We start from the raw sequence: 14,606 nt of genomic DNA, 5'->3' as shown, positions 1-14,606 counted from the left end.
GGTCATATTATATATTATTCTACCTTGTCGATGAGGACATCACAGGCTTTCTCTCAAAAGCCTTAGGGAAATCCACCTACAGTGAGAAGACAAGTTTCCCGATTTATCACCTTAGTAAATCTACCAAAGAAAGGACGGACTTTTGAACATGCCATCCTCCCCACCCAACATTGCCTGTAGGTGCTCACTTCTTCCTATTTTAAGGGGCATACAACATGTTTTAAACAGTCTGTTTCAGAATAACTACGAAAGTTATTTGTGTTCATCTACAGACCTTCCAAGCCTCCGTTTTTTCAGACTCTGAACAAATTTGTCCATTTTCACGCTGTTGGTGCCTTTTCCACTCCTCCTCAGATCTATGTTCTTATCTGTGGAGTCTCTGAGTTTCTTGGAATGAAACTTGTGTGGTTCAGAAGCCTTGGCCACACGTATTTAAAGGAAAGAATGCGCCATTACTTTTCTCTCACGCAGTGTCAAGTCTTGTGAGCCCAGCCGACCACGCACAAAGGGACAGGGAAAGTCGGTCCGCTTTCAGGCAGCAGAAGGGCAGGGATGCTAACAACAGTCCACACTCACAGCCACGCCATCATTTAGCAGGACAGGTCAATTTAGAACCCTTTTCTCTGCGGTTTTCACAGTTCTCTATCATTTTGATACACTGCCAATATATTAAAATTTATATTTATCAATTGAATCTCACGTATTTGAGCCATTTTAATATCTATATTTTAAAAACAACTATATTAAAAATAAGTACAATCACGACTCCCCCAAAATACCAAAGAGAGCTTTGGTATATATTGGAATAAATTACAAGGTTTCTATCTACACTTGCAAATGCATTTAAACTGGTACATCCATCTGTGGTTGGTTGAATAACGCCCAAAGATGTCCACGTCCTAATCCCCAGAGCGTGTGAATGCTACCTTCTACGGCAAAAGGGACTTTGCAGATGTGATTAAATTAAGGAGCTTGAGATGGGAAGATTAGCCTGGATTATCTGGTGGGTCCAATGTAATCCCAAGTGTCCTTGTGGAGGGAGGCAGGAGGTCAGAGCAGAAGGATATAGGACAATGGAAGCGACAGGTTAGAGTGATGTAAGGAAGGGGCCATGTGCCAAGGAATACAAGTGGGCTCTAGGAGCTGAAAAAGGCAAGGAAATAAATTCTCCTCTCAGAGCCTCCAGAAGGAACCAGCCCTGCCAACACCTTGTAGTCATTTCAGACTTCTGACCTCCAGAAGAGTAACAGAATAAATTTGTGCTGTTCTAAGCCACAGAATTTGTGGCAATTTGTTACAGCAGCAATAGAAAACTAATATACCCTCCCTCACGGCCCAACTCAAAAACTCCACGTATTCCACCAATAAATCTTTAGCCCCATACCACATTGAAGACTCTGCTAGTCACTGGGGCTGGTGGAGATCGGGAGGACACAGTCCTGGCCCCAGGGAGCTTGCAGTCCAGCAGGGGAGGCAGATGTCAGACAGCTGGCTGTACAGTTAGTGCTGTATCCACCTGATATTCTGACATAGAAGCCTGCCTATGTTCTGAGAGTCAGGAAAGGCTGAAATGTGGAAACGAGTGGGAATTAGGTAAAGAGGGGGCAGGGAAGGTATTCTAGACAGAAGGGACAGCAAGAATGAAGGTCCCCAGGCAGAAAAAAACCAAAAGACCACTGGGAGCAGGACAAAGGTATGTTGGGGGTTAATGTCAGAGAGACCAGAACTGCCAAGGAGTGGACCACGGAGACCTTGTATGGCCATGGGAAGATTCTCAGATTTCATCCTAAGAACAATGGGAAAGCACTGAAGAATGCTAAGCAGGGTAGTGGAATGATGAGATGTGCATTTTGAAAAGATCTCTCTGGCTGTAGGACGGAGAGTGGGTTGGAAAGGGGCAGGCAGGAATCCAGGGAGACTGGTCAGGAGTCTTTAAAGAGCACCGGTGTGCAACAGTGGGAGCCTGGGCCAGGCGGCGGGGAGGAGCAAGCTGGAGAGAAGTCACCAGCTGAGGGAGAGGTTTGGGAGGCAGACCAGTTGAACCTTGCTGCCTGGTTGTGAGGTGTGAGGGAGAAGGAGCCGAGGGTGGCACCCAAGGGTCTGCTCCAAAAGGCCCAGGAAGAGGAGCCCTCTGGAAGAGGAGGAAGAGGCGAGCTTGAGGAATCCTTGAGATGTTCAATTAGAGATGTCAGCTGGATTTGGGGTCTGGAGCTCAGATGAGAGCTGTCAGCTGGGAAGACAAGTTTGGGAGTCCCTGGCACACAGCGGTATTCGGGAGTGGATGAGATAGAGAGGGAAGAGTATATAAAAGGAGGAGATGCACAGGCTGACGCATGAGAGTTTCTCCCCCTCCACCAGCTGTCTCCAGGCCAATGTCTCCCAGAGGTTTAACACGCTCAGCTTGTAATACAAGTATTTCCGTGTGTGTCTTACGTCCTTTTCCTCTTCTCAAAGGGAAATACTGTCATCTTTCACCTTTACCCCTGCAGTGCTTGGCATGGTTACTCACACAGCAGAGGCTCAGTCACTACCTGTTGAAGGGAATGCCTTGCTGCAATAGGCTGCCTACATGTATCTGTCCGAATGCATTTAAAACAAGCTTCCTGCTCTGCCTCTATTGCAGTGCAACTCATACGATGGAAATTGTATTCGAACCACTTGAAACAACTTAAAAATATTTCTGTGTTTTGCAGGTTTGGCAGCTTCCGCATCAGTTCTCTCTGGAAGGTGGTTGGGGATGTACAATAGTACCTCTCTCATGAGGCTCTTGGAACGGCCACACGGGTTATATATGTCAATTGCTTAGAACACTGCTCAGCACAAAAGAAGAGGTAGATAAATGATTGCTGTTAGACTTGCGAGGCATACAGTGTAGACAGGGCGCTGCCACCTTTCCCCTCCTTTTCCTGTGTCTACCTCCTCCAGTTCTGCACAAAGGAAACACCTGTTCATGACAATAGCTTCCACTTATTAGTACTGACCGTGTGCTGGGAACTTTACACACACTGAAACATTTCACTCCCACAGCACGCTGGTGAGTGCTATTATTCCATCTTAGGGTAAGGGAACTGAAGCTCAGACAAGTTAAGCAAGTGGTGCAAGGCCAGGCAGATATTAATTGGTGGGCTGAGGATTCAAATCGATGACCTGCAAATCCCAACCTCTTTCCTCTAACATAATAGTTCTCAAATTTATGTGTGCTTTACGAATTCTGAGATTGTTCCTTGGCAATGCAGGTTCCAAGCCCCCCATCTTCAGAGACTGCTGGAGCCCAGGAGTCTGCATTTGACAAGCAAACCTGGTGGCTCTCCTGGTCTCAGGCGGCTCCCCAGGAATGACTTAGTCACACTGTGGCCCACCAGAGGGTTCTGGAATCAAACCTCGGTCATGTTCCCAGGCCCAGAGATGGCAGCCAGATTGGGGCTGTGAGGCCACAGGGTCACTCTGGAGTCCTCCTGGCTTATAACCCCCCGATCTGGTGATCTTCTGGGATGGAGGCTGGTGGGGTGCTCTGGCCGCTCCTCGCCTGCAGTGCTGGCCTCTGACTTGATGCTGCCCCCAAACTACTTCCAAGACTCCATTCAAGCCCCCTCTGCCCTCGGCTGGCATTACCAGGATGCTGTCCTCGCAGGTAGGGCTTGCTGCTCAGCTCTGGCCCCCGTGCTTCTAGATCCACCACAGCTCCCTCACCTCAGCCTGAATGATATATGTCAAAAATAGGACAGCAGCTCCCTTTAGAGGCAGACATGGACCAAAGGAGCGCTCAGAGCATCCCTTGCTTTCTTCCTTATCCTGCATTACATGGATCTGGGAGTTGTCTCTCTAGTCTAATATGTAACACACACTTTATCTAGTGACACCATCCCTGCATTGCATATTCAGTTGTCCCTTCCAAAATCCCACTGTTTACCTTGCTTAGAGATGTGCAGCAAACAATGAATTAAAAAGGGAAGCTGCCTGGCCCTCCAGCGCTTCATTCACTGGGGGGGAAAGAACGTAGCTACAGGGAGCGCAGAGGCCAGAGGGGTCAGAGCTGTCTGCAGAGACCATGCTGTGGAGAGTGGATAGTTATAGAGACCAAATACGAGACTATCCATTTTTCTCTTCCTGTTCTCAGCCCCTCCTTTCCCTAATCTATAAAATGGAAGCCGGGAGTGGATGGCCAGGACCCTTCCAGCCTGTAGGTACTTCTAAGGACACTGGAGTCTTGTCACATTTTAAGGTAAAGCTTTGCTGCTTCGTGAATCACATTTGCCTGCGGTCCAGTTAGCCGCAGCTACGCCTGCTCGGTAGAGACCTCAAAGAGAAAAGGGCAGAAAGAAGTGGCGAGTGAACCAGGATCACCAAGTGGGGAGCATGCAAACACCCCACTGTCCTGACAGACCAGGGGGACCAGCGGGCTTCTCAGAGGGAGAGGCCTGGGACTGCGCAGTCCCAGGGGGCTGAGACCTGGGCAGACAGAAGACGAAATGCATCCTAGGGAACAAACTGGTAATTACTGGGACTAGAAAATCTGAACACAGCCTTAACATGGGAACAAAAGGGTGGAGAAAGGAAGGAAATTTCAGGTTAGTGTCTTATTTTTGAAGGACAGGTCAGGTCGAGTTGGATGAGATGGAAATGATGGATTGGTGGATGGATAGACAGTTGAGAACTGAAGATGCTGAGAAGGTGGAAATCACAGCCACAATGGGGAATCCTACTCATCTCCCCTCTTGTGGAGAGGCAAGGTTTTAACAGTCAGGGGCCCTTAGACATATGCTCGTGTGTCAGGTCTTGCTGTCTCGGGCCACACGACTGGTGACAAATAAGCAGAGAAAAGCCTTTGCCTTTAAGTCTTAACTATGCAGGCCTGGCATATAGTGAGTACTCAATAAATATCATTTGAAGGAAAAAAATTCTTATTTTCATCACAATATTTAGTATGTCCCTTTGTACACAGTATGCTTACGTAAATTCATGTTTAATTGAATTTTTTTATCACTATCTCCTCACTTGTCTTACATTATTAGAATAACAGCTTTCCTTCCCAAATTCCTTTGTAATCCAATTAATTAAAATATTTTTTTCTTGGTCAGACATTTTCTTACCATTTCTACACCCTAGATAATTTAGGTACACTTCTGTGTTATCTTAGGAAAGTTACTTCAGTTATGTGCTTTTCTGATGGGGGAGGCCCAACTTATAAAAGCAAAAGGACATCGACCAAGAATATATACGATTGAAATGTCAAAATTGCATCTTTAGTTTTTCTGTTTCTTCCAGTGACAAAAGAAGAGAAAATTAGATAAAAATGAATTAGGAAACCATTTGCAAATTACATATCTGATAAGGATCCTATCCAGAATATATAAAGAACTCTGGAGCTGGCCCTGACAGCCCAGTGGTTAAAGTTCAGCGTGCTCTGCTTCAGCGGCCCAGGCCCGGTTCCCTGGCACAGAACCACATTACTCATCTGTCAGTAGCCATGCTGCGGCAGCAGCTCACAGAGAAGAACCAGAAGAACTTACAACTCTACACAACTATGTCCTGGGGCTTTAGGAGGGGAAAAAGGAAAAAACTGGAGGAATATTGGCAACAGATGTTACCTTAAGGCAAATCTTCCCCTCAAAAAATAAAAAATAAAAAGAACTCTGGCAACTCAACAATAAAAAGAGAAATAATGCAATTAAAAATGGGTAAAGGTATAGAATAGACAGTTCTCCAAAGAAGATATACAGATATCCAGCAAGCACAAGAAAAAATGCTCAACATCTTTAGTTCTTAGGCAAACGCATATCAAAACCACAATGAGATACCACTTCACCCCCATTCAGATGGTTATAACAAAAAAGGCAGGCAATAGCAAGTGTTGGTGAGGACGTGGAGGAATTGGAATCCTCATATATTGCTGATGGGAATATAAATGGCATGGCCACTGAAGAAAACAGTTAGTTCCTCAAAAAGATAATACATAGTTACCATATGACCCAACAATTCCACTCCTAAGCGTATACCAAAGAGACCTGAAAACATATGTCCATACAAAAACTTGTACGTGAATACTCACAGCAGCATTACTCATAATAGCCAAAACATGGAAGCAAATGTCCATCAACTGATGAATGGATAATAACAAAGGACAAATGAAATGTGGCATACTCATGCAACAGAATAGTATTTGGCCATAAAAAGGAATGATGTAATGATACTTGCTACAACATGATGAAACTTGAAAGCATTGTGCTAAGTGAAAGAAACCAGTCACAAAGCCACACATTGTATAATCCCATTTACATGAATGTCCAGAATAGGCAAATCCATAGATGCAGAAGATAGATTAGTGATTGCCGGAGGCTAAGGGCCTTGTAATAAAACCCTTATATCTGTCTTAACAACCCTAAAAGCTTTCTGGAGGGTGCATATTTATGGGCGTTATATCCTCACCACTAATTCATGTCATTTCAGCCCAACATGGAATCATGACTAACAGATGAGTAAAACATTTGTGAACTGGATGGGGACAGGTAGTTGGAAGATGCAAGAAAGGGGTAATATAAGGACAGAGGAACTGGAATCATCAGTGGATTCATGAAATGGATCCCCTGGGAACCACAGGAACAAAACTTTATGGAGCTGAAACAAAATTAGGGAGAGAGAAGGGGCTGCAGGTTGCTATGAGAGCTGGACAGAGAAATGAGTGGAAGATGGAGAGAATACTCGAACACCTGCTCATCAAGCTTCCTCTCTGCAGAGTCCTCTGACTCTTCCCAGACAGCTCTTTTAAAAGTTATTCAGGTTAATGCTAGCTTCAGGATTACAGGAATATGTGGGCAAAAGAGAAGAGGTAACACGAGTCTGAACAAAGAGCAATTTATTTAGAAGATTTATATGTTGCCTTCAAAATTCAGTGAAGACAAACTGAATTCTGCTTCTTTATCTGATTAGGGCGGCACTCTGTACTTTGAAACGCACGTCATGTTTCCGGTGGACAGACCACAAACGGAGATATGTCATGGCCATTAGCAAGCAAGCTGCTGCAAGCATGTGCTCGTTCTGTGTGTTCACTAGATCAAGCTCATCCAGAGAAGGATTGAACAGAGTGCCTTCTATGCACAGTTCTAGCGGAACAAATCTCGGAGCCTGCGTGTAGAATTAGGCTGGGCTGAGGTTTTCATCTAGCATTCAACAGCATCTTTGCCTCTTACAAGAACAGTTAAAAAGTTGGAGGTGGGGAGATGAGTGGCTAAGGGGCATTTATATTTCTGGAATCTTTTTTTATTTTCTGCACCAAAGAAATGATTAAACTTAGTACATCCTAATTTACTTGTTTGTGCTCACTAAGCGTTTATCCTGTACTCATGGCATGAAGGCAAATCAACCCTCCCACCAACACCCTCCCCTTCATTATCTTGTTTCACCAAAGGAGTTTCTCTCCTGCCAATGTGCCTATAACATGCAGGGGCTGCTCACAGGGTAGGGCAGGAGTCTAGGTCCAAGCACATTTTCCTACACTCTCTATGTGACCAATACCTTTTTGATGTGTATTCTTCAGGGTTGAATTGCCTCTGCAATATGTACCCCTCCAAGCAAGTCATTCTGAGAGGTCATCATGAAAGGCTTCCATTCTATGTTTTATAGATCCACTGGGCTTTGATCCATCTAGGGTCTGGCACTTCCCCTTCAGAAACTAGATTCTTTTGCCAACTAGAACCTTAGCATCTCTTCTGATGCCAAACCACACTGAAGCCTGATCAATTAAAGAGCTCAGACAAGAGCTGCTGTTCACCGTTTCGGCCAGGACGCTGTCAGCCACGGTGAGTGAAAGGGGCTGTGACTAGTGGCAACGTTGATGACAATCTTTCATTAAAGGCCTTTTGAGGAAGAGGGAAAAAGTGCTTCTGGATCCTCTTTTCTTGATAATCATCTAGATCTACCTTGAAACTCAGCATTTGTCCAAAGTATCAATTGAAATTCTTTCATTTCAGGAAAACCCTCTGATGAGGCTTTTTTGGTTCCATTTATTTCCAGATCTTCAAAATGAAAGTTGATCCAACACCATCAAGCAGAGCAAGCCCTGCCTGCTCCGGTGTGCTTGCTCTCACCTTGGCTCACTTAGACGACGTAAAACCTAAAACCTGTGGCGTTCAAGCCTGCATGCTCCATAAAGAAAGATGTTTCAGTGGGAGAGAAATTTCCTGGGTGAGCTTTCTTTCTCAATCCATATTTACTGAATTTCCATACAACTGGGTCTCCGGTCTGAGCATGAATTCACTGAGTTGCAGGAGCATCTGTACATGCTGATGTGTGTTGAGGGGAGAGGAAAAGGAAGAGAGGAGGGGGTTGCTGGTTGCTGGCAAATCTTGTAAACTGGAATCTTATTCTCAATTTGTCATCTTAACCTGAGCTAGAAATAGATCCCCATCCCTAATTCATCTAATTAATTCAATGAAGAAATCCCAGCACCAAGGCATAAACAGAATAATTGAATGAAACAGACTTTAAATAAATGAACAATAATTAGGCAAGACACGTTTGTAGGTTCTGGTTTGGATGGATGCAAGTCCGATGAGGTGGAAAAGCCACTTCCCGTTCTGCGTTTCTCAGACTATAATCTGGACCTCATTTTACAGATGACACAAGCCATCCTGGGGCTAAATTACAGTTCTCAGCAGACCTTTCCTGGAACCCCAGGAAAGGTATAAAGACCCACCCAATGTCCTCAATGTCCTAAAGCGTGTCAGAATCAGTCTGGATCTCCTTCAAACTATGAATGCTTGCGCCCTAAGAGGTTCTGGTCCTTGTGCTGGGAGAAGACAAGACTGTCCAGGTCATTACCATACATCCCTCTCATCCTGTTTCCGCTCAATCCAAAGTCAAGCCACTCTAAATTTGTGGGAGTCCATACTTTGTAACATTCTCACGGCAATCTAGATGTGGTAGATGTGCTACTCTGCCTTTTATCATCCTTGGAGTATCCTGCCTCCAGTAAACTATGGAGCCGGAAGGATCTCAGACACCTTCCCCGTCCCTGCCCAGTCCACCAGCAGCAAAGGCGAGGTGCTGAGCGGATAAGACACTTCGTTCTACTCCTTGGCTGCTCTGTCCCGTGGAAACCACCAACCCAATCCTTTTTCAGTCCAGAAAGTCACCTCCTACTTATTACCTGGTCAGATTCATTTTCCAAACGATCTCCTCCAGGAAGAAGGGAAGAGTAACGGCACTCAATTCAATATTCCCGGGGGTAGGAGTCAGGACAACTGTGTCCAGTTAAACCCAGTAACTTTATTGTGACATTTTAGGGACAGTTCAGGGACTAGAGGATCAGGGAGATGAAAAGTTTGGGGAAAAATCCATAACTAGATGGGATGGAGTGTCCCAGGTTGAATTTTATAGATTCCATTAAAAACTATTTAAGGTCCCTATAAACTTATAAAATATGAAGAAATATTTGTTCCTTTCATTATTCTCAAGATACTGGACTCTCCCAGCTTCAGTTAAGCAAATGACATCCGCTGTGTATTTCTTCATGATTAACCTTCCTGAGATTTTTGGAGACTCAACGTCCTCCACCCATGTCAGTTTAGCTCTAACTCTCTCTAACATACAGACCAGTTAACACATCCAAGTATCATTTTTGGGAGACATACATGTGGGGGTTACTGAGTGAAAAGCATTTCTTATATATACAATGGAATACTATTCAGCCACGAGAAAGAAGGAAATCTTGCCATTTGCAACAACATGGATAGGCCTTGAGGGCATGGTGCCAAGGGAGATAAGTCAGATAGGGAAAGACAAATATTGTATATCTCATTTTTATGTGGAATCTGAAAAAGCCGAACTTGTAGAAACAGAGAGGAGAATGGTGGTTACCAGAGCCTGGGTGTGGGGAAGTGGGAAGATGTTGTTAAAGGTACAAACTTGCAATTAGAAGATGAATAAGTTCTGGAGATCTAATGCACAGCATAGTGATTATAGCCCACATTCCTGTGTTATATACTTCAAAGTTGCTAAGAGACTGGATCTTACACGTTCTCAAAACAAGAAAGACACGATGATGAAGTGACGTGATGGAGGTGTTGGCTAACGCTGTGATGGCGATCACATTGCAATATATAAACGCATCGAATCAACACATTGTACCCCTTAAACTTACACAGTTATAGTTATAGGTCAGTAACATTGCAATAAAAAAGCATCTCTGAGCTACATGCCAAGCACATGTATCAGCTTTGATTACAACAAGCTTTCAGGTTAAAGCCCTCAACGTAGCAAAACTAGGATATAAATCAAATGTTAAGTCAATGAGCAAAGGATCAGGCACCATCATCTGATTTTGAGAGGGAGGCAGGTGCCCTGCTGTGCAGGGCCTTCCCACCCATATTAAGGATTTGGTTGTTTTTCCTAATGAAAGGGTTTAAGCAGGGGGACCCCAGGATCCGATTCGGGTTCAAGACTACTTCAGCTGCTGGACTGAGGCTGGAGTCAAGGTGGTAGAGAGTGGACAACAGGGACCAGTGGATGCAACTGTAGTATGTGTTCTCAGGATAGGCAACAGGCAACAGTTGAATGTATGAAGTATATACATGTACACACACGCACACATAAATCTACCTGTCCATCTGTCTGCAATCTAACTATCTGCTTCTTAATCACAGACACATTATACATGCCATTATCTTGTACACTAAATGAAGCTACAAAAGTACAGAGGGCCGGTTCAGCCCCTGCTGTAGCATTAGACTGGCACTCCTTTCACCCTTAGGCCTGAATTGTGTTTGGCCTGTTTGTTGGATGGCTTCCTTCTCTTGGGCTGTGTCCTGTTGGAGGAGGGAGAGCTCCCCAGCCTGTCCCAGGGCAGACTTCGCAGGAACCAGGGCTAAGCTGATGAATGCAGAGGAAGGCTTGCAGCTGAAATGCCCAGTGGGCAACGCAGGAAGCGGCTGAGAAGGCACCCCCTTTCCTCCTCAGAGCGTCAGCAGCCACGTTGCTTCCTCCCTGTCTGACCTTGGTTTATGGTTCTGTTTCTGGGGGCTCCTCAGCCCTGACATGGTCCTCCAGGCCCACAGGAGCCCTGGGATGCATCACGTGGAGAGGCCTGGTCTGGCTTTGTCTTCCCACTTAGAATGAAACGGAAAATCTACTCCCTCCTGAGTCGCGCAGACCAGCAGAGGAATGTGAGCACACGCAATGCATGAAATGTGATGGTAAAAATGCTGTTGCTCGTTTTCAATTCACAAGGACACCTGCTTCATAGAAAGGAGGCAATTTTCATTTTTCTGAGGAGGAGCTGCTCCCAAAGGTGAAAGGAGCTGGTGGCCTTGCTTTACCATCATCATCTTGAGAAATGGGCATTTTTCTGAATCCCCCTGCTCTGTGGGAAATGCTTTGAAGTGCTTGACCATGAACCCTGGTCTCTGGCCATCTCTCCAGGCCTGGGATCAGGCAGGAGCAGCCGCCTGTTGTGGCCTTGTGAGGCCATCCCTTGAACTTCATGCAGGTGCTCGTCGGGGCCTTCTTAGCCACAGACATCCCTACGTGATGGCTCGTCATGCTCGGAGCCCCAGAGCTCCTGCTTGGCTTGTTTCTTCTGGACTCTGGTGTTAGACTGTCTTTGACTTATGAAGTCTCTGTGCTCAACGTTGCCAAGATTCTGGAGGCAAAAGCTAAAATGTAAGGCTGAACCTGGAATGTGAGCCTCACACAGATGAATCACACGTGGGCTCGAGCAGCTCCCGAAAGCAGTGGACGCTAAGCCCCATTGTCTCGTAACCTTTGCTTTGAGGCGTAATGCTTACTAATGCTAATTTAATTTTGTGGGTATTTATTTAAGTTATATTTTAATACCTCAGAAGCCTACGCAGTGCGAGGAGGCAGCAGTTCTGAGAAGCAGTTTCACATGAGCTTCTAGACATGAGGGTACCAACGGGTGGCGCTCACCCCTCCTCCTCCAGGCCAGAGGTCCAAGTCTGCTGACATACCCTGGGGTGGCCAAGCGGGGCCTGGGTGGTCACCTCTGGCCATGAGTGGCCTTGTCCGGTTACCCCAGCGTGCTGCACAGATGTCTGCACTTGCTGTGTGTGGCCTGCCATGAAGACAGTCCGCCTACATGGCTCCAGGCTGCGCAGGGAAGTATGCTCAGTTCTCACAGATCTGGATCCCCCAGGGAGGACCTCTCTGAGCTGGACTTCTCACGGCTCCCAGCTTTCAGCTCCTGCTGGCATCTGCCTGGGCCCTTCCAGTAGACAATTCCTTCCACAGCCGAGTGCTGAGGCAGATTGGTTCGCTGCTCTATGTTCTGTCTCCAAGAGCAGATGTGCTCCGGGTTCTGGGGTCAACAGGCTCCAGCATGACTGCTTTTAGGATGCCTGAATTAGGAACGCCTCAGACGTTTCTAAAGGTATCCTGGGAATATAATTCTAATAACAGCAAGCTTGACTAGCCAGAACAGAGAGCATAGTCCATGGAAAAGGAAACATTCCTTTTCCTGGCTTCTTGCCATACCTGATAGGGAGCCGGATCAGCTGAACTGTCTCCAGCCCCACGGAGTGTCTCCCTGTCAGCGTCCCGAGGGTGAGCGCCAGGGTCTTATCCAGGCTGCATTTTACAAAGGATTGTTGCTCTGATTATTACCAGCCCCTCCCCCAAAGAGCCAATAAATGGAATATATTTTTCATGCTTTGTGTAAAGAATAATAGAATTTTGGAGCTGGAATGAATCTTATCTGAGTTCCTAAAGTGTCAGTACATTTTACAGGTCAAGCAACCGAGGCCCTGGGGGTAAGGGACTCGCCAGAGGCCGCCTGCTGTGTCTGCCGCCCCTCACGAGTGCCCCCCACAGGCAGCCCCCACACAAGCTCCATGCCACATCTCTCTGGAAGGATCTGATTTCAAGCTTACATTTTGAATGCAGACAAAGGTGATGTTTCAGCGTTCCCTTCGTGCTTAAGCGTCTTTTCTTTTAGAGAGCTTTGGAGAAAGCGTACTAAAGGATTCTGGGTCTTTATCACACACTTCTCTCCAAGGGGGATAGAAATTAATTTGTAAATAGTAAATAGACTATGCTGCACGTGCCTTGGAGACAAACTAGTGGCTCTTCCTTCACCAACCTCCCCCTACTCCCACCATAACAAGAGCCACCATTTACGCACCCAGGACTGACTGCACAAGACACCCTGCAATTATTTGCAACCCTCTCAATAACCCTATCAGGTAGAAATTATTATTCCTATCTTGCAGATGAGGAAACTGAGGCTCCCAAAGGCTAAGTAACTTGCCCCAGTTCACACAGCTTGGTGAGTGCTGGAATCCTAGTTATCTGATTCCAAGGGTATACTCTTTCCACTTCAGGCTGGTGAAGACATCATTTTGCATCTCAGGGCGCTGTTAAAGTCATGCGACCCAGAGACGAGCCCCCCACCGCATCCCCCAGCCGCTCTGCTTTAAGCAGAGGACCTCTGTGGTGAGGCCAAACCCTCATCTACCTGCAGAACTCTCCTTCCGATTCCGGCAGCAGGAGGGAGGCCATGGGGTTCTTCATCAGGTCGGCCACCACGGGGTCCTTGGGCGTCACATAGAAGAAAGGAGTCCCAGTGCTGTTGTTCAAGGGGCCGTCGCTGATGGGCAGGCAGTTCCCAAATGGCAGTCCTGGGATCTGACAGACACCAAAAAAGGGTTTTTCAATGTACAGTTGTGGGCTGACCTGAGCTGGGAGCTTAGCTTGTGTCTCTGGCCAAGAAATACAGCCCCGGGGATGTGAGGAAGCACGGCACCACCAGGGTTTTCACAGGCAGGACACTGAGGCACCGAGGTTCCCAATGTGCCCAATTCACCCAGTGATGGCTCCAGAATTTCTAGAGAGGAGCTTAGCAGTGGCATTCTGTTCGGAAGGGATGGTTAGGAGATTATTCTTGAAGCTGCACTTACCTAGCAAACACACTCACCTTATTAAATGTGAAGTTGTTTGGGGGAGCGGCAATGAAATTCACGGAGGGGCGCTAAAACCGCTCCCACGAGCTGGCCCTGGGAGCCCACTGCTTCCACCGCCTCCCCGAAGGTTTTGGCAGATTTGGGGATAGACTTTAAGTCTTAACTTTAACATCTTACCTGACCTTTGGACTCCAGGAACATTCTATTACTGTTTCTTTTAGGGCCACACCACTTTTACTTATTAGTCACATTTTTTCTTGTAATCAACAATATTTCATTATAGAATGCAGGAACTTATGGGAAATTGGTTTTCTCACCCTTTTAGCTTAAAGGAAACCACAGAAAAATGCTACGCCAATTTTTGTTCACGATCATCTAGTCGATGGGTGAAATTCTCAGACACATCCACACATATTTCTTTGGTTTTCCCAAACCCTGCTGGGTCCAGCATCTCAATCTTCATGAGCTTTACCCTTTATAGAGTGTTCCTCGTCGTTACTTAGCTCACAACTCAGAGGCTGTCTTTGTCTTTGAAGTGTTGCATGACAACGGTGTGTAGAATTGTGATAAGGGATGGCTTTAATCTTTTAAGAAAACACGATGTTAAGCAGTCCTCGAAAATGGTAATACAAGCCCATTCACAAGATTCTGTTTTCCAGCTTGTCCTAAGCTGCCTAGACTCATGCTTTGCACCCG

General features: G+C 46.1%; 1 protein-coding gene across 1 annotated transcript in view; it reads right to left on the bottom strand.

Moving 5' to 3' along the window:
• CREG2 (cellular repressor of E1A stimulated genes 2) overlaps positions 1–14,606 on the bottom strand; it is a 38,358-nt gene that overhangs the window by 21,916 nt on the left and 1,836 nt on the right. Inside the window, exon 2 of the mRNA XM_046662247.1 lies at positions 13,466–13,635. Coding sequence (XP_046518203.1) covers positions 13,466–13,635 — 170 coding nt within the window. The remainder of the gene's footprint in view (positions 1–13,465; positions 13,636–14,606) is intronic.

Source organism: Equus quagga, chromosome 5, assembly GCF_021613505.1.
Source record: "Equus quagga isolate Etosha38 chromosome 5, UCLA_HA_Equagga_1.0, whole genome shotgun sequence".
NCBI lineage: Eukaryota > Metazoa > Chordata > Mammalia > Perissodactyla > Equidae > Equus > Equus quagga.
The sequence above is the reverse complement of the archived record's forward strand: the minus strand, read 5'-3'. Positions and strand labels throughout refer to the sequence as shown.